The sequence below is a fragment of the Ochlerotatus camptorhynchus genome, unplaced genomic scaffold (assembly GCF_037179485.1).
Source record: "Ochlerotatus camptorhynchus isolate MF236.1 unplaced genomic scaffold, CSIRO-AGI_Acam_v1.1 ptg000146l, whole genome shotgun sequence".
In the NCBI taxonomy this organism is placed as follows: Eukaryota; Metazoa; Arthropoda; class Insecta; order Diptera; family Culicidae; genus Ochlerotatus; species Ochlerotatus camptorhynchus.
In genome coordinates, this window is record NW_027040636.1 from 218,515 (window position 1) to 242,030 (window position 23,516).

The window sequence follows — 23,516 nt, forward strand, 5'->3', positions numbered from 1 at the left end:
TGCTATCACGGGTTATTAAATATATAGACGTAAACTTGAAGAACTACAATAGGAAACATTTGCTGCGTCGCGGCCATCGGTCTTCTCGTTCATTTAACGGAAGATTGCTTCTTCCGATGAAATGCCGAATATGTCGATAAATAATATAAACATTGCCATCTGTCACCTGGTGTGTCTTGAAATCTCTTTAGCCAGCGATGAAAATCGATAACAAGGAGATTATAAACAACAATCAATATACGAAACTAACGATTTAAAATTGGCTCACTGCTTGACTAGCCTATTGGTCCTAAGCAAACGATTAACGTACCCCATTCTAGTCGAAATTCTACTACTACACAGTATTTGTTTTGATTCACTATGAAAGTTTGACAGATAAAATGAGGGGTTATCGGTTTTTCCTATGTTTCGAGGGGTGAATCGATTAGCTTGGGACCGAAGAGAGTACCAGAGCTAAGCCAAAAAGTTGAGCAAGTTATTTCGGGACCTTCTAGTCTTAGAGTTACCTCTATGTTATAAATGTGCATCGATGGCAATCTTTGTTGTTCTTTGTCAAAGTTCAAAGTTACGATTACGATGAATATTTGTAAAGAATACTAAAGTTCATGTGACATATCGAAATTAAAAGAAATTTAGTATGGCACCTTTATAGATTACTATCATATGACCGATGAAGAAATAATCTTAAATGTAAGTATCGATCAATAAAGATTTTTAAATGTGTACATCGAAATCATAGAAAATTTAAAGTAAAGAATTGCCGACATAAATCTTTATTTCTGTATAAAGAACTTTGAAGAAGTTTCACGAACGGCTGGTCGGGAGTTGTCACAAATGACATCAAAAAGTCCAACCGAAGTCGATTTGGTTCTAACTAGTTTTCAATCCGACAAGTAGGCTTACTCAGATCTGGCTTTTCCGATGCCGCTGCCGTTTCGCTTCCGCTGTCATTGCGCTTGAGCCTTAAGAAACTAACGATTTAAAATTGGCTCACTACTTGGCTAGCCCATTGGTTCCAAGCAAACGATTAACGTATCCCATTCTAGTCAAAATTCTAGTACTACACAATGTTTGTTTTGATTCGCTATGAAAGTTTGACAGATAAAATCAAGGGCTAGTGGATTTTACAGACGGTATAGTTAACACAGACCGGCGGATAGAAATTCAGTAAAATTGGCAGCACGGTTATTTTTACATTATTTTTCCTATTGTCTAGCAACACTTGCAAATGCTTACACATAAAGGGTGTCCACGATGAAATTGCCACACACAAAATTGATTCGCAAAATTCGAGTTTTCATCCGATTGCCATCAAATTTTCAGGGATTGAGAAATAACTATTAAACTTCATTTTACCATTTTACTCGTATTTTATTTACAGTCCATACGCAAATGCCCGCACCTTGGCCTTAACCCCGGCCATAAGATTCTGCACAACCTGTGAATCAACCGTTTTTTGCATGTAAACCCATACTTTCTTCAGTTACTCGACTGTCTTCACTACCTTAGGTCGTTTAAGAAGGTGCTGCTTCATAATCGCCTAGTACTTCTCGATGGGGCGGGGCTTTGGAGTGTTGGGAGGGTTGAACATTTTCGGCACGAAATTGACCTTATTGTCCGCATACCACTTCAGCACGTCCTTGGAGTAGTGGCATGAGGCCAAATCCGGCCAGAAGATTGTTGGGACGTTGTGGGCCTTCAGGAGAGGAAGCAGCCGCTTCTGGAGGCACTCTTTTATGTACACCTGTCCGTTAATCGTGTCCTGGGTCACGAAAGGTGCACTCCGCTTCCCGCACGTGCAGATGGCTTGCCAAACCAGGAATTTCTTCGTGAAAAACAGGTTACCGGGGATCTGTTTGAAGTCGGCCTTCACATATGTTTCGTCGTTCATGATGCAGCCTTCAACTTTCGTCAGCATGTTGAGGTACAACTTCCTGGCACGGGTTTTGGCGGACTTGTTCTGCTTCTCGTCGCGATTAGGGGCCTTTTGTACCTTGAACGTTCGAAGCCCAGCCTTAGTTTTGGCCTTCTGGACAAAACTTTGGCTTAGGTACAGCTTCTTAGCCACATCCCTAACGGAGGCGTTCGGATTTCGGTTGAAGGCCCCAACTACGCGGTTGTGATTTTTGGTGTTGTACGGAATACTTTTTCCTTCACTTCTGGGCTTCCGATCGGTGGTCAACCGTTCCTCGAACCGCTTAATCACTCGCGACACCGTGGAATTCGCGATTCCCAACGTTTTAGCGATGGAACGATGCGAGAGATCCTTGTTCTCGTGATGAATGCGCAAGATTTTATCACGCACGAGCTGTTCTTTCGACTCCATTTCCGCGAGTTTTGATCACAGGACTTTAAAACTTGCAGGATGTAAATAATGCACTATGAACTAAATCCACCCAAATTTTCATTAAATTCTACCCAACGGTTAAAAAGTTAGAGCAATTTCATAGTGTGGCAATTTCATCGTGGACACCCTTTAGAATGACTCGTATTCAGTTCAGCAAGCTGTTATGTAAACAAGCTTTAATTCAAGAGCAAATGTTCATTACGTCGAATGTAACAAAGGTAAACAAAGTCGAGCTATCAGTGTCAATCGATGCTCCTGCTATTACACTATATACTGTACGAATATAGAATCACATCCCATTTTTAAATTTATTTACCAGTCGAATTGCTTTTTGACATAATCACCTACCGATCAAAATAGTTTTCGATGTTACTTAAGTCACCCGATTTCTATGGAGATGCTGTTTGCCTTAAGTAACAGCACTGAGAAACCCGTGAAAAGTGTACTTTCGTCGTTTCGCTTTCTCATTATTAAAGTGAATAAATAGAACTGTTTGTTGCTAAGATGATTTCGGTGGACCTAAAATGATGAATGGGCTGCACGTAAGGAGACGTAATTGATAATTCTCCCGAATATCCTGGTAAATACACTTTGACTTAAGTAACAATAGGGGCCACCAAACGACGTATAATAACTTTTGACTCAAAAACCATTATTTCTTAGCATGAAAGCTAGCGATTTGCCTTTGTATGATCAAAACCCGACTAAATATGTTAAACATTGCTATCACTATGAGATTATATGTGTTTAATTGGAAATAGGAATAACTTTTCGGTCATCAAAACAAAACTTTATTTTTCTCGGATCGGTGCGAATGTTACTTACGACATAATGAAAATTTGCTCTTGAATTTTGGTTTGAAAATTAAGTGTTTATATCGAGGGGGGCGACACATCTAAAATTTAGATGCTCAATAAATCTCACACTAGCGAATAAATTTTCAAAAAATCTTCTTTCATTTCTCGCATCTACTTGCATCGCGCATCATCTTTTTGCAGGAAATCTTCAAAATCGTGATAAATCTTCTTTCTATCTACTCAGTGTACGCACAGCTAGCCACAGCAAAACACAATATTTCCTGCATCGTAGATAGGGTTTATATAAAGGTTGCATGAATAATTCCCACTATGGCATAAAAAATGTTGGGTTTTTTTCCGATTCCCCGCGAAGAATGGCATTCTGAAACAATGAAAACTGTTTTGCGGACTGCCGGAAGATTTTCGAATAGTCGGAAGTAACCGACTTTGTAGCGTAAGTAAACTTATTTTTCACAAGTGAAGACTTAACAGCAAAGCTTTTCAAACCGATTTTAGTTGCACTTTGGCGAGGAGCATGTGTATTTGGACTGTGGAGGAAAAATCAGAAAAGTTTCCGGGGCGATTCCCTGCTACTCAGATGTCCAGCAAATTTCTCATCTAAAACGCACTGATCGTAGTATGGAGGATGACGTTGATGATATTGAGAACATACATCCAAGCCCACAAACCTCGACAGTATCAAGTATGTCGTATCAAGTATGCAGTATCAAGTATGCAGTATCAAGATATTGAATATCTTGACGAAATTTTCCTACACCCGGATGAACATGACGGCGAAAATAGTGCCGATTTTGTTTATTATTCTCAATCCGTTAATGCTACAAGTATGCAATCAAACCTTCCGGAGAATCTTGAATGTAACCAATTTGTCTGGAACAAAACCCAGAGTCTACAGTGTCAAAAATAAAGTTCTGTGAGATCAAATAGTGATTATTTTGTGTGTTAGATCAATGTGAATCTATTGCGTACTTCACGTCTAACTGGACAAATGATCGCATTTTAACTTATTAAAAAGTGTGATAAAAAGCCAAAAAAAAGTGAGCCAAAAAATAAGAGCACGTTTCTTCGGGACCTTCTGGTCTTAGAGTTACCTCTATGATTGAAGCACCGGTGGAAACTAACGATTTTAAATTGGCTCACTACTTGGTGTCCCAAGCAAATCGATTACGTACTCCATTCTAGTCAAAATTGTATTACTACACAATGTTTGTTATGATTCGCTATGAAATGTTGACAGGTAAAATGAGGGGTTAGTGGATTTTCCTATCTTTCGAGGGGTGAATCGATTAGCTTGGGACCGAAGATAGTACCAGAGCTGAGCCAAAAAGTTGAACACGTTTCTTCGGGACCTACTGGTCTTAGAGTTAGCATAGAGGTAACTCTAAGACCAGAAGGTCCCGAAAAAACGTGCACAACTTTTTGGCTCAGCTCTGGTACTATCTTCGGTCCCAAGCTAATCGATGCACCCCTCTATGGTTCTACCACTGGTCACGTCTTCCTTCGGAAGGTAACTCTAAGAATAGAAGGTTTCGAAGAAACGTGCTCAACTTTTTAGCTCAGCTCTTCTTCGGTCCCCAGCTAATCGATGCACCTCGAAACATAGATTCCTCGAAACAATTCAGAAATCCTTCGTTTCGGGCAGAGCTTTCTAAAATGCTTCATACGAATACCAATACTATGCATAGATGCATAGATTCATGGTGAGGTAGCATTCTTCTTCTTCTTCTTCGCATTTCAAGCTTATTGCATATCGCATATTAGCTTATTGCGTGTTCTCAACTTAGTGTTCTAGATGCACTTCCACAGTTATTAATTGAGAGCTTTCGATGCCTGTACCATTTTTGCATTGATATGATTGTGTAGCAAGTCCAATCATACTTCTATGCCCAGGGAAGTCGAGAAATTTTCCAACCCGAAAAATTACTAGACCGGACCGGGAATCGAACCCAGCCGCCTCCAGCATGGTCTTGCTTTGTAGCTGCGCCTTTACCGACTGAACTTAGGGAAGCCCCACAGGTAACATTAAAAATGTCATTATTTCCAAAATATATTGGGGGTGGCTTTCTTGCCACGGGTGACCTTTTTGCCCCTAGTTTCCCTACTTTGACTAATATTGAAAAACAAAATCATTTGTCCTGATTGATGTAGTTTTTTTTTTTATTTAGATACATTTTTGAGTTTTTGAGATGTTCAAGCGTCCAAAAGAGTTCCTCGGGATTTTTTAGCTGGTGGAGGTTCACTCTTTTCTTTGATGACAACCTCGTTGGTTTTACCACCCTTACGTTCAAGCTGCTTCTCTATTATACGTGCGTTGTTAGCATAACTGTCCGCAACCTCCCGCGCTTCGATTTCGTCCTCTTCTTCATCAATGGTAGAAACGGTAACGGAGCTAAATTTACCCATGTTCTTTGTGTGCTTAGTGACCATGACCTTTTTCGGCTCCAACGGAGAAGCTGCCAGAATGGGTTTGAACAGATCCGTAATGCGGGTATCGCTTTTGGACTTAACTAGAGCTCGTCGTATGATAAATGTGACCTGAAGGTCGTTCGTGTGGCGGTAGTATAGCGGAAGAGCACACTTTTTGCATTTAAAACGGTGCTGTTTTTCGATACCAGCTTCTCTTCGGATGAACACCGTCTCGCCCGGTTCAGCTGTGATTTTGTTGGCGTGTTTTGCGGAATCGATTACCCGTGCACCGTCCAGTTGCCGAAGGGGAAGTTTCTCTACAATACAATCTAGAGAAAACGACACAAGATAGAGATGAAAATTATTAATCTCGATTTTAGCTAAATGTTTTATATACGTTCGACAAACGCTCCTGCCTAGAGCACATGAAGTAGTATTTACAATGGTAACATTTCAAAAATACTAATAAAAATATGTTATGTTAATCAGTTTTAAATTAAGTGTGCAGACCCAGACGTCATTTCGATTAGAAGTGCAACGATTTATTGAAAAATGTGGAATACGCCATTTTGAAAAAAAAATGGAAGATTCAAAATGGTCAAAATGACAGAAATGTGAATGATTGCCCATAACAAACAATTATGCAAAGATTCATGCAAATCGGAGAAGGTCGACTCTGATCGATGCGTCATTTGGCGTAGAACTGCTGTTCCATCGCGGTTAACTATACAAATTGATCGAGACTAAGGGCCTTATTACGGGTGTCACTACACGGTGATAAGGAAGTGATACTCATAATAAGAGCCGTGATTGCCGTACAAATCAAATGGGAATCACTTCACCGTGACGACAAGTGACAAGTTTTCATCGTGAAGTGACATCCGTAATAAGCTCCTAAGATTTTGGTGCATTTTGGCGGCAATTAATCATCAAAATCCAAAGATCTCTCGATTTCTCATCGGAAAATGTATAAAAACCTATTATTTTTCGTCACGGTTTCCAAACCCGAACGAAAACCACAATATGGATCGTCACCCATCAGGGATGAATCCTCATTCCCGAATGATTTTTTCATCCGTATTACTATTTCCGGCTACTTGGAGTTCTTTTAGTTCACTGCAATGATAGCATACTCGATCAGCACTCTAATGGAAAACGGGCAAAAAAAAACCCCTCCGGGAATAATGATACCCACTGATATGATATTCTGATTTTCGTTCAACCCGGTTTTTCATACAAATGATTTGTGTAGAAAATACGGTTCGAACGTAAACCAGATTATCTTGGGCAAATGTATTTAACTTGGGTTAATGACTAGACGCAAATGTATCATAAAATTAGCTACCTTTATGTGATTTTCTTTAATATCAATTATTAAAAGGGAAAAGTTGGCTTCGGCAATACCTTAACCTATTATCGTCAGGGGGGTAAACAACGTCTTTGAGAGCTCAATTTTGGCATGTGGATACATTGTGTTTCAGAGCAACTATTGGCCAAATTTGAGTGCTCTAGGACTTTGTTTACCCCCTGACGATAATAGGTAAAGGTATTGCCGAAGCCAACTTTTCCCCTATCATGTTATAACTCTGTAGTCTAACATAGCATCATAATAATTTTACACAATTGTTTGAAGTTTTCCGACTTCATTACAGAATCTGTTCATGAAGTTATTCCTTACGGATTCGATTTATTTTATATGCAGAACTGTAAGAGAATATTATGGCCTGTTCAGACTAGTTCTAAAAGGTTAGAGTAATTATATACAAGCAAAATGTCATCAAGATAGCCTTTTCTATAACTGTTCAGTCTGAACATGACATTACATTCTCCGTTTGGGTGTAACAAACCTAAAATCAAACTCATCTGTCCACACAGACAATAGTAGATATTTAAAGGCCCGGTATCATTATACTCTTCTTGATCCTTGGAATCAGAACAAACAATACTTCGCGACACGACTTTCGGCATGTTTAATCTTTTTTGTTGAAGATTTGATTATTAAATTAATGTTGTTTGTTATGCTAAAATATTTGCGTTAGCACTGTTGTTATGGTCTCTGATGCACTAATCGTGATTTGACAGTTCGTTCGCAGTCAATGTTTCAAAGCGTTTCAATGTTCCCGAAACTGAAAAAAAACCGAAGCCTCTCAACTCGGCCTATACACTGTAACTTGAGAGTACCCATTATTAGTTAATTACATGAGCCGTTGCGAGCGAAAGTGGTGCATTGCCCGAAAAAAAATAATTATAATAAAACAACGAAATTACAATGATTTTTACTGTTGAATTTCTAGTACATTAAAATTTATTGTTAAATTATTGTACGGGAGAAAAAATGGATTTAGATTTTTAACGATACAATGCTCAAACAACGAAAATTAGTGTGATGAGATCAAATTTGTTCGAGAAAAATCACTTTTTTATATTGTTAAGATGCTTAACAACCCCCCTTTTTTACTGTAAATTTCTCAAATACCATGATTTTCATTGTTGTGAACCATGAATTTCGTTGTGATTTTATGGTGATGGACAAAAATGTCCAATGTTTTGACAGTAAATAACATGGTTACAATGACAATAAAAATCATTGTATTTTTATTGGATTTTTTTTACGGGTGGCCATATATATCAATTTTGATTTTTTTTTTATTGAATAAACAGCATCAGAATGCAAGGTTGTACTAGAAAAATCATAAAATAATTGGTAATTTAAAAACATGTTATGAAAATTTTAATTTTTGGTACATATGTTCATACACACAAAACACACAAATTTGTATCATTAAAAATAATGCGTTTTTATATTAAAAGCTTCCCAGCTTTAGTAGTTTTATCCAAATATTTGCTTTAAAAGGATTATTATGAACTATTATTGAATAATACCGTCCTATACAACCATCCCTAATAAACAAATACCATAAACGAACTGTATCCCGGATGGGTAAACTATCCCACAAATGGTTTGGATTCTTGGGTTTGGATGATACCCCGAACACGTCGTTAAGCTCTCTTTTATTGTTATTTTTATTAGGGATTTCTCCAATATTACTAGCATGATAGAAGCTTTCCTTAGTAAATGCACTCGGTTTCCACTTTCTTTTCGGTGGAAATCGCATATTTTCCGCAGGAGGTAACCTTTCCCTGGGAGTGCAAAATTGTTATGAATAATTTACCGTGAAAACAGCAAAGAACCTCACCGGACGAAATCTCCATTTGCAAAATCAAAGCATTTTAAGATTACACTCGTATAGGCCTTTTTAATAGAAACTAAACGATCGATTCAACCTCTGGTGGTGAATAGGAGAACGTCTAAAACAGTGTTGTGAGCATAAATTTTTGCCTTGAGACATAGGAAACGGAACACTTTTTTACTTTTCCTGAAAAATTGATTCATCTGAGATGCTGCAAAACTTAATCTCAGGAATATTTTTGTTGACAAAAATAGAAAATTAGAAAAGTGCCTTATACTCTGGACAGACTATGGCTTATATCATTTAATATAGGCTGTCTTGCAATGAGCACTCATACATAGGATTTCCAGTGAAAACTAGATGTATGAGTGCTCATTTCAAGATAGCTTATATTACATGATATAAGCCATAGTCTGTCCAGGGTATTAGTGGTTATGATCTTCCGGATTTCTTGTGTGTGAATAGTTAAGGTGCAAATCAGTTCAGATTTGTGGAAAATCGTACAATAAGACAATTACCGATGGAAATTGGCAAGATTTTGAATGAAAAATGCTGTTATTTGCGTTGGGGAAAATACTTATTCTGATGTAAACAAACGGTTTGGTTGACGTTTCTTCTCGAACTCGCGTGGCGCACTCTACATTGGTGGTGCATTAAAAAGGCGTATACCTCCCCGTGGAAAATTTTGAAAACATCATCACTCTCGTAGTTCTTCTATTCACCACGAGTGCCAACTTTGATTTGCCAATTGAGTTCTCCAAGCAGGATCTCACGAACACTACACGGTAAGAAAAAAGTACCCAACGGCCAGTTCACTTTTACCTACTTTTGACTAGTTTGTCTCATTTTATCCTTCTAATGTTGTCAAAAAAGAAGGAGCAAAACCACCCAACAGGGGTAGTAAAGTGTGGGAACCCAACGTTGGGTATAATCATATTTACCTACTGTTGGGTGCAACTAACTTACTTTTGGTTAAAAAGCTAGTGGAAAATTCCATACGAACTGCACACAAGTAAATGAAAATTACTTTGACCCGCTTTACCTACTTTTGGGTTCCTGCACTATAGTGCCGAGATGAGTGAAAAGAACTTAATTTTGGGTACTTTTTCTAACCGTGTACACTAATAACATAATTTTACACACACTAGCGTACACTGTCATGTGCACGGTAAGAATCAAACATCCATTTATGAGTAAAAGTGAACCCATTGTCAATAAAAGCGGCACCACTAATTAATGAGTAATTCATTATGCCAATTAAGTAGTAACTGTTAGCTACTGTTAGCAGAAATTAATTTTTGTTAACTAAGAGGAAGAGGTGACAATTGGCTTCTTCCTCTTTTATTTCTATCTCTATCCCTATCTTTATCTATCTCTATCTCTATCTTACGCACATGAAATCAGCCAATCAGGAGCTGGTTCACGTTTCATTTTCGCCCCCGTATTCCCTAATAAAAATTGTATGGTTAATTTGCTTAACGACGTGTTCTGCGTATCATCCAAACCATTTGTGGCATAGTTCAATCACAGACAAACAGACATAACACATTGAATATTTCTCACTGTAAAACATCGTTGCTTAAACATTACCGCCATCTGTTGAGTACACTGTGGTGGGTAGTACGCTGAACAGATGGCGGTAGTGTGTAAACGTCAAACACAAGGGAATTGACTATGCGCGCCACAGGTGGCGGTACTACCAACTACGAAACTTTTAAATTGTCCGTTAAATGCTTGTTCGATGAACAATTTGCGAGTGTTATGTCTGTTTGTCTGTGGTTCAATGATTTGGGTTATCGTTCGTTTATGGTTATTTTTTATTAGGGTTGTCATCTCTTCTCTTAGGTTGTTAAAATAACTTACTCATTAATGAGTAAAACCATTTTTATCAAAAATGGGTTAACCTTTACTCACAAAAGGGTACTTGACTGTTACCGTGCAAGCGTTAGGGTTTGTTTCGTTTTGTTTTTATTTTTACTTTAGAATGACAGTTCTTACAGCAAACAAAAAATTTCTCACGGCCAATAAAAAATTTCATCTCACTAACACACGCAAATCGCACCAATACGAACCTGGCTGGAGAGGACTATAGGCGAATCCAGTAGAAACTAAACGATCGTTTCAGCCTCTGGTTGTGAATAGGGGAACCATCAAAAGAGTGATGAGGGTGGAAATGTTCACCGTGAAGCATACCCTAATAAAAAATAACCATAAACGAACGATAACCCAAATCATTGAACTATTCCACAAATGGTTTGGATGATACCCAGAACACGTCGTTAAGCAAATTAACCATACAATTTTTATTAGGGTAGGAAGAGGACAATTTTTTCACCTTTGCTGATTAATTTATCCACCGCAGGTGCTTGAAATCATCATCCACGTGGAATATTTTTATATTTCTGTATCGGGTTTGCAGTGATCCGGTTGGTGCTTCCATATATTTTTGATGAGAAAAATTAAGATTTATATAATCCCTCCCCATGGACATGGAGGTTGACGGTACTGAAGCAAAGGGTTATGTTTAATTTCTTTATATTTGCAACGATGATGATTTCCTATAGTGACACATATCACCTTCTTAATGCTTCAGTATGCCTCTAACGATTAATTGGGTTCTTTAAGGGTATTGAGGTAAATGCATATTCGTAATCTGCATTAAAAATGGAACCCAAACCCAAAATTTCATCAATTTTGGTACACTGGAACTATTTTGAATAAGTACGATTACATTTGCAAACAGTGTCAAACAGCGAGGGGCACGCAATAACCTTTAACTCCTACGCAAGCCTTTTTTAAGTACAATAATTACAGTTAACTACATGATTAATTACTTTAATTACGAGCGTCGGAATTTTTTTTTATTTAATTACTTTTAAGTACAAATTTTAGCTTTAATTGCAAGTCGCATAAATTAAGTACATTAACTCCATTAATTGACAGCGAGAAATGTACTTAAATTACCCCCAGCGTACCGTTAGCCCCCTTTCCTTATTGGCCCGTGAAACAAAAATTTCACAGGCCCTTTTGCTACGTTAAGGATAATGTCAGCTCTGATAGATTGTATCGCTACCGCTGTTGTGACTTCAGAATAGACCCTATAAACATACATCTCCCGGGACCCACGAGGAAATCTACGTTGGTGATTGGTGCCAAATCACATGCAACGATCGGTTCGTGATTGGAAATGTAGTCGGATTTCAATACTGCCGAGGTGTAGGCAGGGCAAAAACCTATACCCTGGATCACGCCCCTGTCAAAGCAGTGGAGAATGCGACAATGAAAGGAATGTTTGTTTCTGTTAACTGGTTCAACCTAAATAAGAAATAACGAATTTAATTTGATGGATGTGAACGAAAACAGAATTACAATAGAAAATTATGTTAAGCACGTTTTGCCTCTTTGTATTTAACCCCAAAATGTACGGGGAAGATTACCGCCCCGAAAATATAGTTTTTTCGACACGTTTTTTTTTAATAATGGGAAAAATTATCAAAAATTCAAGAAAATCAATTTTTTTTTTCTTAGAATATTAAAAAAAAATTACATGTAGAAATATTATTTATTTCTCCACGGATACGAATTTTGTTCATTCAAATCAAAAATAAATCTGTTTATACTCTAAACATATGAATGATTCAAAGTAAATTGAAAACATATTTAAAACTAAAATATGTATTTTGAATTAAATTCAAAAGCATGTTTTTTTCAGTAATATAGAAGTCAATCGTATTTGAAAGCATCAGTCACCGATGTGTCTGTGTTTGACTGGCGATGATCGATTTCTGTACGGGAACGGTGACAAAGGCGCAGAAGGCGGTACTTCTCTCGCTGTATCAATTGTCTTCCCAGCACGGATAACTTGAGTGTGTCAAGTTGATCGGTAACGATCATTTCGTGTCCTGTGCACATGGGACTCATGAAGTTCTGCCCATAGTATTGTTTAGTTGACCCATGGAAAAACGAATAATGGGGAGGCGAATTTCATAAGTGCTATCGCTTCAATTCTGAATACGGATGTGATCATATGATGGCGATAATACAAATAAAAGCACACAATTGATTTGAATCATCTTAGCACAAACGAAGTGACAGACGGAGCGGCTCGAAAACTTTGGTGACTAATTCAATTTTTCAGTGTACCACATGGCAACACCATTACTACTGGATTGTACCACATGGCAACACTACTACCAACAATCAATACGAAACTAATGATTTTAAATTGGCTCACCACTTTAGTAGCCTATTGGTCCCAAGCAAACGATTAACGTACCCTATTCTAGTTGAAATTCTATTACTACACTATGTTTGTTTTGATTCGCTACGAAAGTTTGACAGATAACATCAGGGGTGTGTGGATTCATGCAGAACATGCAGGGGTGAGTGAAATAGCTTGGGACTGCTTGGGACCGTTGTTCTGGTACTGAGTGAGCCAAAAATAATAATGATTTTCTTCGGGACCCAGTGGTCTTAGAGTTACCTCTATGCTACTACTGGATTGAACTAGCATTTTCACCCAATGTATTAGAATGTTTTGGTTCTATCTCTTTCACTCTACTCAAAACTGAAATGCATAAAAAAACGACAAAATGATACGCACTCTTTGCACACTGTCAAAGAATCATTGTACACAAAATCAACTTTGTGCAAAACCAACACAAAAATACTATCCCATCTGGTGGATGATGGCACAAGCTTCTAAGAAAATTCTATTACAGCGAACCATATTATTTTAATTGATTTCTTCGCCAGTTAGTCGTCTGTCACTTCGTTTGTGATCTTAGTGTCTGCAACCAAAACCTTATTATATTTTTTTTTTTTTGTTAATGAACTCTGTCTTTAATCTGTTAATTATTATTAGTATAATAATATTAAATTTGAAAGAAATATTGAAATAATCGAAGAATTCACGCGTAACATCAGAAAATCCATGCAAATTCAAATACATCTTCCATTGAATCTGTTAATTCAGGCACAAGCTAATATCATCATCTGTCGAACTGTGCTGCGAGCATGGCTTAAAATTCGAACATTTTTTAATCGGGAGGAAATTTGCTCGAGGATTTGCTTGAATTTAAGGAAATATAAAATTTGAAGACTTGTCGTCACAACTAAGTGTATCCCATTTCATTTGTACGACAATCACGGCCCTCATTATAAGTATCACTTCCTTTTCACTGTATATTGTCGCTAGAGTTGTAAACCGATATAACCAACAATCAATACGAAACTAACGATTTTAAATTGGCTCACCACTTTAGTAGCCTATTGGTCCCAAGCAAACGATTAACGTACCCTATTCTAGTTGAAATTCTATTACTACACTATGTTTGTTTTGATTCGCTATGAAAGTTTGACAGATAACATCAGGGGTGTGTGGATTCATGCAGAACATGCAGGGGTGAGTGAAATAGCTTGGGACTGCTTGGGACCGTTGTTCTGGTACTGAGTGAGCCAAAAATAATAATGATTTTCTTCGGGACCCAGTGGTCTTAGAGTTACCTCTATGATATAACCTACTCGTGACAATTGATTTTATTTTAGTTCTTCATTAAAACACATTATTCAACGAATACAGTGCACTAGATACGACATTATGTTAAACGTACAAAACGAGAGTGAAATCGATTGTCGCGAGTGGATTATTTCAGTTTCCAACTCTAGCATGGTGCTTCAAGAAATTTAGTATAAGCACAGACAAACAGACGTAACTCTTTGTAAAAGTTTTTCTTGAAAACATAGTTTCTCAAAACATAGGACCTCAGTAACGACATCTATCGGGCTTCTCGCGGAAAACAAGTTTGCTCGCTGACTCGTAAACAATATTGCATAAAAGTTCTATAGAATGTATAAAAACGTCAAAGTGTTCCGATGCCAGCGCTGCGGCGAGTAGTTCGCGGAACTGATAATATTCAAATCAACCGTTAACTCCGTGAACGAAGATACACAATGAAGAGTTACGTCTGTTTGTCTGTGGTATAAGTATTCGCAGAATTGGTCATGTTTGTAGTCTAGTAAAACATTAATGGGCGTATTTCGGGGTGTAAGAAGAGTTTTTGAATAAATTGATTCATTCGAGTATGTGTTAAGGGTTTTCTTCTTTTTTTTTAAATAGTTCAAGAATAAGGATTTGGGTATGTTTATAATTACATTTGTGTAACTTTAATTACATTAATTACAGAAAATAAATTTTTAATTACATTAATTACGTAATCAAATTGAAGTACGTGTTTTAATTACAGTAATTACACTGGCACTGCTTTGATTACGCGAAATTAAATTTAATTACATGGAATACTTAATTTTCATTTTTAATTACTTAATTACATAGCCGAACACCTTGTACTTTAAATCCAACGCAGTCAAAAAGGCAATTGCGTGCCCCTCGTCAAACAGTGAAGTTATTATTTTGCTTTAAATCTTGATTTAAAAATCGAGATGAAAGCGTGTGGATTCGAAAAAAATATCGCTGTGCTCCAAAAACGAAGCTCTTTCAGATGATGTATGCAAAACGATACATTTTTCAAAATTAAAGAACCCAATTCTTGGCTGTTAATAGAACTTCCTTGATGAAATTGGCTGCTTCCTGCAGACTGAGCAATTTTGATTATAGTATCAGATTTGTTCTGTATACAGAGGAACTGGGAGGGCTTATTAGAAACTTCTCACCAATAAAATAATGATCTTCTAGTAAATTTTGCATATAATTTTTTATTATTTTATTTTATTTAAGCATATTAATTAATTTTTGTTACAGTCAATTAGCATTCGCATACGATACAAGAGATTTAATATTACTTGCTCGTTTCTGTGTAAAATAATCAATATTTATTTTACTTGTAATTCCCTTTGAAAGTTTTTCAAGTTTTTTTTTTATGATCTGAAAATTTTCCCAGTTTGGTTAGAAGTTTCGAAGCTTACGCATGTCCACAGGCCCAATAGAAAGATAGGCAGAAAAAGTGTATCATGAAGAATGGTTGCATGCAGGGTTGTTTCCACTAACTTGCTACACAGAAAAAAAAAAGTTGTTGAATATTAGATCCAAACTGCTGCAACCAGGTCAATCCATCGGTTGTGTAATATAACGTTGTACGATGTACATCGATTTTGCGAACAAAATTACATCCATTGATGTAATATTGTATCTGCTTTTTTCTATTACATCATTATTTCATACATCAGCTAGAATTACATTGATCGATATTACATTTTTTATTGCTGTGTATAGATGAGTGATTTTCGGAGTTTGAATTCGTTAGATGTTGTAATGGGGATTTGTGTTGTTGGATGCGGGAGAAGATTGGAGGGCGGGTGTTTGACTCATAGAGCCTGTCAATTTTGCTTTCAGAGTGTCACAGTTAGCGGTTTTATGATTCGTGAGCGCTCGCGATTCGTAGAATCATTGATTGTGACTGCAAGTGAATTTGGCGGGTTTTGTGTGTCAGGTGCTTGCTTTTTGGCCTCTTCTTGTGTCTAACATGTGCAGAGTATCATTATAGCGTCTAATGGTTTTGAGATTCCTGGTTGCGTGAAATATATTTGTGAGAATATCTTTTTTGAGATTTTAGTAGTCACGTTTTGTTTATAGTTTATATTTTATTTCTTTCATGTAATTATCGTAAATAATAGTTATTTAATAATAGATAGTTCATCCATATATTCGTACTTTGACGCGAAGCGCTGTGGATTATGAGATGCTCGATGACCCTGGAGGGATCGATTTTGCTTACTGAGCAGGAAATCATGGATTTAACCCCAAGCTCTTCCACAGCACTATAAATCGCCACTATCATTTGTATATTTGATATTGAACATTAACCTTGGAAACTATTTGCATAGCGAAAACGTAGTCCTGCATTGTCACGATGCGTTATGGTTCTGAGATGCTCGATGACCCTGGAGGGATCGTTTTTGCTTACAGAGCAGAAAATCATGGGTTTAATCCCAAGCTCTCCGTCATGACTCTTAAAATTCATAATCACTAGACAAAATGAATATTTTCTTTCGATAGTCGGCTATCGAGAGATTAAATGAACAACAAATAAACAACATATACTTTTGGTTGCATCGCCAACTTGAGTTGAATCCTAACCGAATACCCTACCCAATCCTCCAACTCCGTAGCACTTATGAGCGTGTCGCTAAGTCGGTGGCCTCTCGTTAAGTAAGTACTACATTAACATTTCCTTCCCTATCCCTAGTTTAAAGAGCCTGAATTTATAAAGAGGCGACATCTTATCCATTTGACAGGTCTTCTGCTCGATTGGAATGACTTTTCCTATGACTTTGACAGACAATAGATTGTTCCAATTTTGACATGTCGCCACTTTATAAATTCAGGCTCTTTACCCTAGTTATGGTAAAGATGGGTGTGGCCGGAAATAGCGACAGTCATGCTTCTGTTACTCTTGTTTAGATTGGATCCATTGTTTACTCCCCAGCATTATTCCTGATTGTAGTCTAACTGAGAATTTAAGAAGAGACGTGAGTGTCGCTAGTATCCAATCTACGAAGTATATCATAACAACGCTAACGCTAGAAAAATTAATATTTATATAATTGTACCAGCGGTTATGATCTTCTGGATTTTTAATGTGTGATTATTTCAGCTGGAAATTAGTTCAGATTTGTAGATAATCGAAAAATACGACCACTCCCGATGGAAATTTGCAAGTTGTGCAATAAAATGACTTCTTTGCCATTTTATTCAACTGCATGTTAATAATACTTGTATTATTGTAAATAATAACTCCTGATCAGGCTTTGTTCAAACAAATCTGAAGAACTTATTCAACCACTACGTTGAACTACTTGGTAGTACCATAGAGGTAACTCTAAGACCACTGGGTCCCGAAGAAAATCATTATTATTTTTGGCTCACTCAGTACCAGAACAACGGTCCCAAGCAGTCCCAAGCTATTTCACTCACCCCTGCATGTTCTGCATGAATCCACACACCCCTGATGTTATCTGTCAAACTTTCATAGCGAATCAAAACAAACATAGTGTAGTACTAGAATTTCAACTAGAATGGGGTACGCTTATAGATGTACTTGGGACCAATAGGCTAGTCAAGTAGTGAGCCAATTTAATATCGTTAGTTTCCCCCTCTCTGTAATATAGCTTGATCGAAGTTGTAAGAGGATAATGATATATTGCTTGCCTGCTTTGTTGCAATATAGTCGGTTGAGGATATAGCTTGATCGGAAAAGAGAAATCCCATTAACACACGTGTATCATCTTCGGCGTTACTACGTGAAGCAGCTTGTTAACAATAATGGTTATTTATTTCTACTGGCCCGAGTGAGCTTTAGGGTAGAGAACTACTTCGGCCTAGGCGCCATTTTGGGCCTATCAAGCAGAAAACATCAAATAAATCCATGATTTCGGTGTTAACAGGTAAATTATGCGTTTGGTACGATACTTTAGTTCAAATGCTATCGATCGAAGTCAATAAGAACGCGTGATATGGCACGTTTTGGCACGCGGCACGTGATCAGCCGTTAGTTTTTCGGTAATTACTCAAAAACGGTAAAACGTACTTTATTTATTTATTCATTTCGTCAAGCCTATGTAGACTACATATAATGATTTTTACAATGTTTACTTACATACTATGCATTATTTCTATTCTGTTTTAGCTTAGATTTTATTTGCAGCGTTGGACAAAGTTATGTTAATAGTTCCACAATGCAAATTATATAGGCGCCTCATTCGATTGATTGGGCTATTTTTTGCATAGTTTGTTCTGCAAAATTTTTCAGAAAATAAATTCCGTGTTCTAAGATGTCGAAAAAGTGTGTAAAAGTTTCATTGTGCGAGAATTTCTGCCGAATCTGTGCGCAGTGAAATAATGTCGTTGATGAAGAAAAGCATTGCAAATTGGCGGCGCTCCTTAAGTGTTTGTATATTGATGAGTATGCTGCGCGCTTCATAAGATGGTAATGGAAATGCTGTCCAATTCAACTTTCGTAAAGCATATAATACTGCCCCACCGCTGAAAGATAAGCCATTTTCACACAGGAAAATTAAGTATGCTGGAATTTTAATTTAGAGTAAGATGGTTTTTCTTTTTTTTTTCTTTGCACATTTTCTCCACTTTAAAAAATAAAGCTACGCGTTTTCTTTCTATTCACTATGTTTTTGCGATGATCTTTGACTTTTTAAAGTATGTGATGGCCGGGAAAATCGGAAATTATTAACTAAATTTTTCAGGAAAAATTGATAACCCCAAATTTTATTGATTTTTTTTCCTCCATGTAACCATAATATCTATGTGGGCAAAATTTCATGATAAAAAGAACTCCCTTCACTTTTTTTGTATAATTGATCCATTTCCCTCTCGTTTACGGTTCATGAATTTAAATACACAAGAAAAATAACTAAAAGAATTATCTAGGAAATTGCTATAGGAAGGAGGAGATGTAAGTTATCAAAAATTGAACTTAGTCCGTGAATGCGAAAACATTCAATAATCATTATCAGCATTTTGGCATGCGCCGTTTTGTGACAGGTTCTATCATTCCAATGGAGAAGGACTTTCTTTCTTAGTAGTATCCAAACTATGGTGAGCTGAAAAGCTATCACCAGTAAGGACTACAGTCAAGAGTCTTCAAGTGATTGGTTATGAATCTTTATTTTTGGGTTTCGGTTTTGTTTATATAGGGTTTACAATTCTTTACAGTTCTTGGCTTAACGTAATTAACGTATTAGTCAGAGTGAGACACCTGGAGTAGCGTGCCTGGAAAATGCATCTTCGCTAGGTCGGCAATTTCGGTGCCCGGTGGTCCTACCCAGTTGTGCAATATGACGCCTATCGGTATCGAGACTGCATTGGCATGGGTCGAACGGTCGAACACGAGAAGAGAGAGAGAGAGTGTAAATAATTGTGTTCTAACGCCGTGGCGCAACCGGCACATTTGGTCGCGTTTGGCTATGCGTAATATGACCTGTGAGTTTTGGTTCAAGTGGAATGACTTGCTGTGCTTACATGGAGGTTTTTGACTTGTACTTATTTATGGGTTGAAGATGTAGGGATGCACATCACAGTTTGCCTATAAAAGCTGCAGTGGCATCTGTGGAAAATCATTAGCGCCTTCCGGCAGGAAAGTGGAACACAGGATGAAGTGGATCGTGACAGCAATCGCTGTATCCCTGGCCGTCGTGGTCAGAGGATCTGAGTACAAAACCAGCGTGAAAACCGATCTCACATTTGGTAAGCGATATTCAAGTGCCTTTATTTACGGTACATCTATAAACTGATAATTTAATATTTGTGAACTACAACAGCGGATAAGGACTTCCTTCTGAAGCAAAAGTTTTTCTTCGAGATCTTGAGGAACATCCATCTCCCACTGCAGTATGAAGAATATTTGCCCTACACCAAAACATGGATTGGTGACGAGACCAAGTATACGGTATGCTCATTTTTTGTCAATGTTCCAATTTTCATTTTTTAAACTTAATTTTTCTCATCTCACAGAACTACGATCAAGTGGTGGAGTTCTTTGATCTATTTAAACTTGGATTCTTGGAGAAGGGTGAAATTTTCACGATCTACAACAAGTACTATCTGAAGCAGACTTACCTGTTGTTCACCTTCCTGTACAACTCGTTGGATTGGGATACCTACTACAAGAACGTTCTATGGGCACGTGAGAACATTAACGAAGGAATGTTCATCTATGCCATTACACTAACTGTGCTCCATCGTACTGACTTGAAGGGAATCGTTCTTCCAGCCATTTACGAAATCTACCCGTACTATTTCTTCAATACCGATATTATCCGCACTGCTAGCTATCGCAAAATGTACGATCCCAAGTTCGGGTTCTACGGTAGCGGAAAATACAACGTAGTATACTCAAACTTCACCCTAACATACCCGCTGGAAACGAAATTGTTCGATGATTTCGACATGAGCTACTACTATAACGACATCGGTTTGAATTCGTACTACTATTACTTCATGATGGACTATCCATTCTTCTTCGGCACTGACAAGTTCGGATTGTTGAAGGATCACCGTGGAGAACTGTAGCTGTACATTCACCAGCAACTGTTGGCGCGTTACAATCTGGAACGTTTCTCGAACTTCATGTACCCGATCAAGGGACTGACCTGGAGATTCCCACTTAAACTTGGATACTTCTCGCTGTTGAGCTACTGGAACGGAGTGCCATTCAAGAGCCGTGATTTCAACTACATGATTAAGGACGAAGATTATATCAAGCTGGACTTTATTAAGGACTGGGAAATGAGAATCAGGAAGATTATCGATCAAGGATATCTATATCTAAAGATGGAACGAAGATTGACTTGCGCGACTGGAAAAACATTGACTATATTGGAAACATTCTCAATGCTAACGTTGACAGTGTAAATGATGAAAGCTTTGGCTACATTGAAATTTTCTCTAAGCTTCTCCTAAGCGGTAATAACTTTGATACAATGTTTTTCAAAACATGGCCATCATCCTTAATGCACTTTGAAACCACTCTGCGTGATCCAATTTTCTACTCTCTGTGGAATCGCTTGCTAGACTTCTACTATCTATTCAAGAGCTACTTGCCATACTACACATTCGATGAACTCACCTTCAAGGGTGTAATCATCAAGGACATAGTGATCGACAAACTGATGACCTATTTTGAATACTTTGATGCCGATATTTCCAACGTTATTCCGCTGACCAACGTCGACAAGTACTGGGACTTTACTGTGTTAGGCCGTACCTTTCGATTGAACCACAAACCATTCACCTACACGCTGGATGTTATGTCCGAGTTCACCGGAAAGGGCGTGATCCGTGTATTCCTGGGACCGAAGTTCGATAAGCTGATGGATTTGGAATACTACAAAAAATTCTTCGTCGGAATCGTACCTGGTTGACTTGCTGGTAGGAAAGAATACCATCGTCCGTAACTCGCGTGACTTCTTCTGGAGCGTGAAGGATCGTACTCTGTACACTGACTTGTACAAGAAAATCACTGCTTATACTGCTTATACCGGAAGCGAAAAGTTCCCACTGGACATGTCTGAGGCTCACTGTGGATTCCCAGATCGCTTGATTCTGCCAAAGGGTTGGATTAGCGGTATGAAAATGCAGTTCTACTTCATCATCACTCCCTACGTAACCAAGGATGTGCAACAAGTTTCATTCTTCGATAAGTCAATTTCATGTGGAGTTGGTACTGGCCTTCGTTACATTGATGATCTCCCGATGGGATTCCCCTTCGATCGTGAGATCAATTACTCTTACTGGTACACAAAAAACATGCTTTTCAAGGATGTCCTCATCTATCACAAGGATATATGAATGTATGTAATGTTTAACAAATGTGTACTGGAGACTGAACATATCTTAATGAATATTTAATAAACTAGGGCAAGGCGTGTTAAAATGCTAAAATATCATAGAATTACAAATTTTAAATCCGAATATCCACACTTAAATTAGATTAGAAAAAGTGTTACCAGGTAGCCCAGATATTTACTATCTTATGTAAAAACTTCTTTTACAAACCTGCTGCACTGCGGCACCGGTGGTGTAGTGGTAAGCGTGATTACCTCTCACCCCCAGCAGGCCTGGGTTCAATCCCAGTCGGCGCCGCTTGGATGTACTGAGGCATAACATCTCTGATCACGCCTTCCTTCGGAAGGGAAGTACAGCCGTTGGTCCCCAGTTTATGACTTGATGGTGTGGGAGCTGTCTCCCTGGCGTCGAAGAATTGGTGCTCAGCTCGGAAAACAAGATCGACGGAGAAAAACAAATCAAGGAAAAAAACCTGCTACACCGCGCAAAACAAAATTGTCCCAAGAATGAAACCATGTATCTATTCTAAATTTAATTGTAATTGTAATTGTAATATATCTGCACACACCCTGGTCGACCACTGTAAACCAATCTGCCGTTAAGCGAGTGTGTACCTACTCAAACCTGGCCGTAGGCCTATGCTAGACCGTATAGCATAACGACCTTCTTCCACTAGCAGGCCTGTTTCTGTTTGCACAGACAGTCCCACTAGTTTCCGATACATTTATAGGGGATAGTAGGAGATTAAAAGAATGGAAAAGAGTTATAGAGGTTTTTTGTTGGTGTTTTGCTGAAAAGAGAGAAACAGAACTAAACGAAACTACACCTGCTGAAAAAGATAAGTCTATTATTTTGGTTAGTGATCGTTTGGATTTGGGTCACCCCACGTTGTGTTTAGGTTAGTATAAATAAATAATACTATATAGTCATATAAATCATCACAGCTAAATATAAATATATAATAAAGTATATAATTTATAATAAATAATGTGAGTATTATTGTACAAATTACAATACAGTGTAGTAGTTACCTCATTATCTTCAGCGCCATCGGTTTTTGTTTCTGGATCTTTAGTTGCCTCTGTGATATACTCACTTGCGGCATACTATTGTGAGAGTGTATATGAGCGTGTACCATGTACGGTAGCTCATCTCTCATCGTGATGGTGGGACATAGTAGACAAATTAGAGAGAAAACAAGGAGGTATTAGTATTAGTTATATGTAAACAAACAAAACAAAAGAAGAGAAGAGGAAAGAAGAACAGAAAAATAAAAAGGGGATATAGTAAATAACAAAGAAAAGAAACGTAGGCAGATTATTAGAAAAGGCATTATCAGAGATTCAGCAATCAAATGTCACTCCCGCCGAGATCTCAGCGAAACCCTCCCCGCCGAGACCCGCACAGCCGAGCTCGGTAGAAAAAACTAAGTGTGT

General features: G+C 37.7%; 1 protein-coding gene and 1 pseudogene across 1 annotated transcript; one reads left to right on the plus strand and one right to left on the minus strand.

The window, feature by feature from the left end:
• Positions 1–5,308: 5,308 nt before the first annotated feature.
• LOC135701006 (STING ER exit protein) lies at positions 5,309–7,632 on the minus strand. Its single transcript, XM_065221709.1, has 2 exons — positions 7,419–7,632; positions 5,309–5,900 (listed from the first exon to the last, which is right to left on the minus strand). Exons 1-2 carry the CDS (start codon positions 7,537–7,539, stop codon positions 5,356–5,358), a joined length of 666 nt encoding a protein of 221 aa, XP_065077781.1. The 5' UTR covers positions 7,540–7,632; the 3' UTR covers positions 5,309–5,355.
• Positions 7,633–19,853: 12,221 nt separating this feature from the next.
• On the plus strand, positions 19,854–22,178 carry LOC135700961 (hexamerin-1.1-like; annotated as a pseudogene).
• The last annotated feature ends 1,338 nt before the right edge of the window (positions 22,179–23,516 follow it).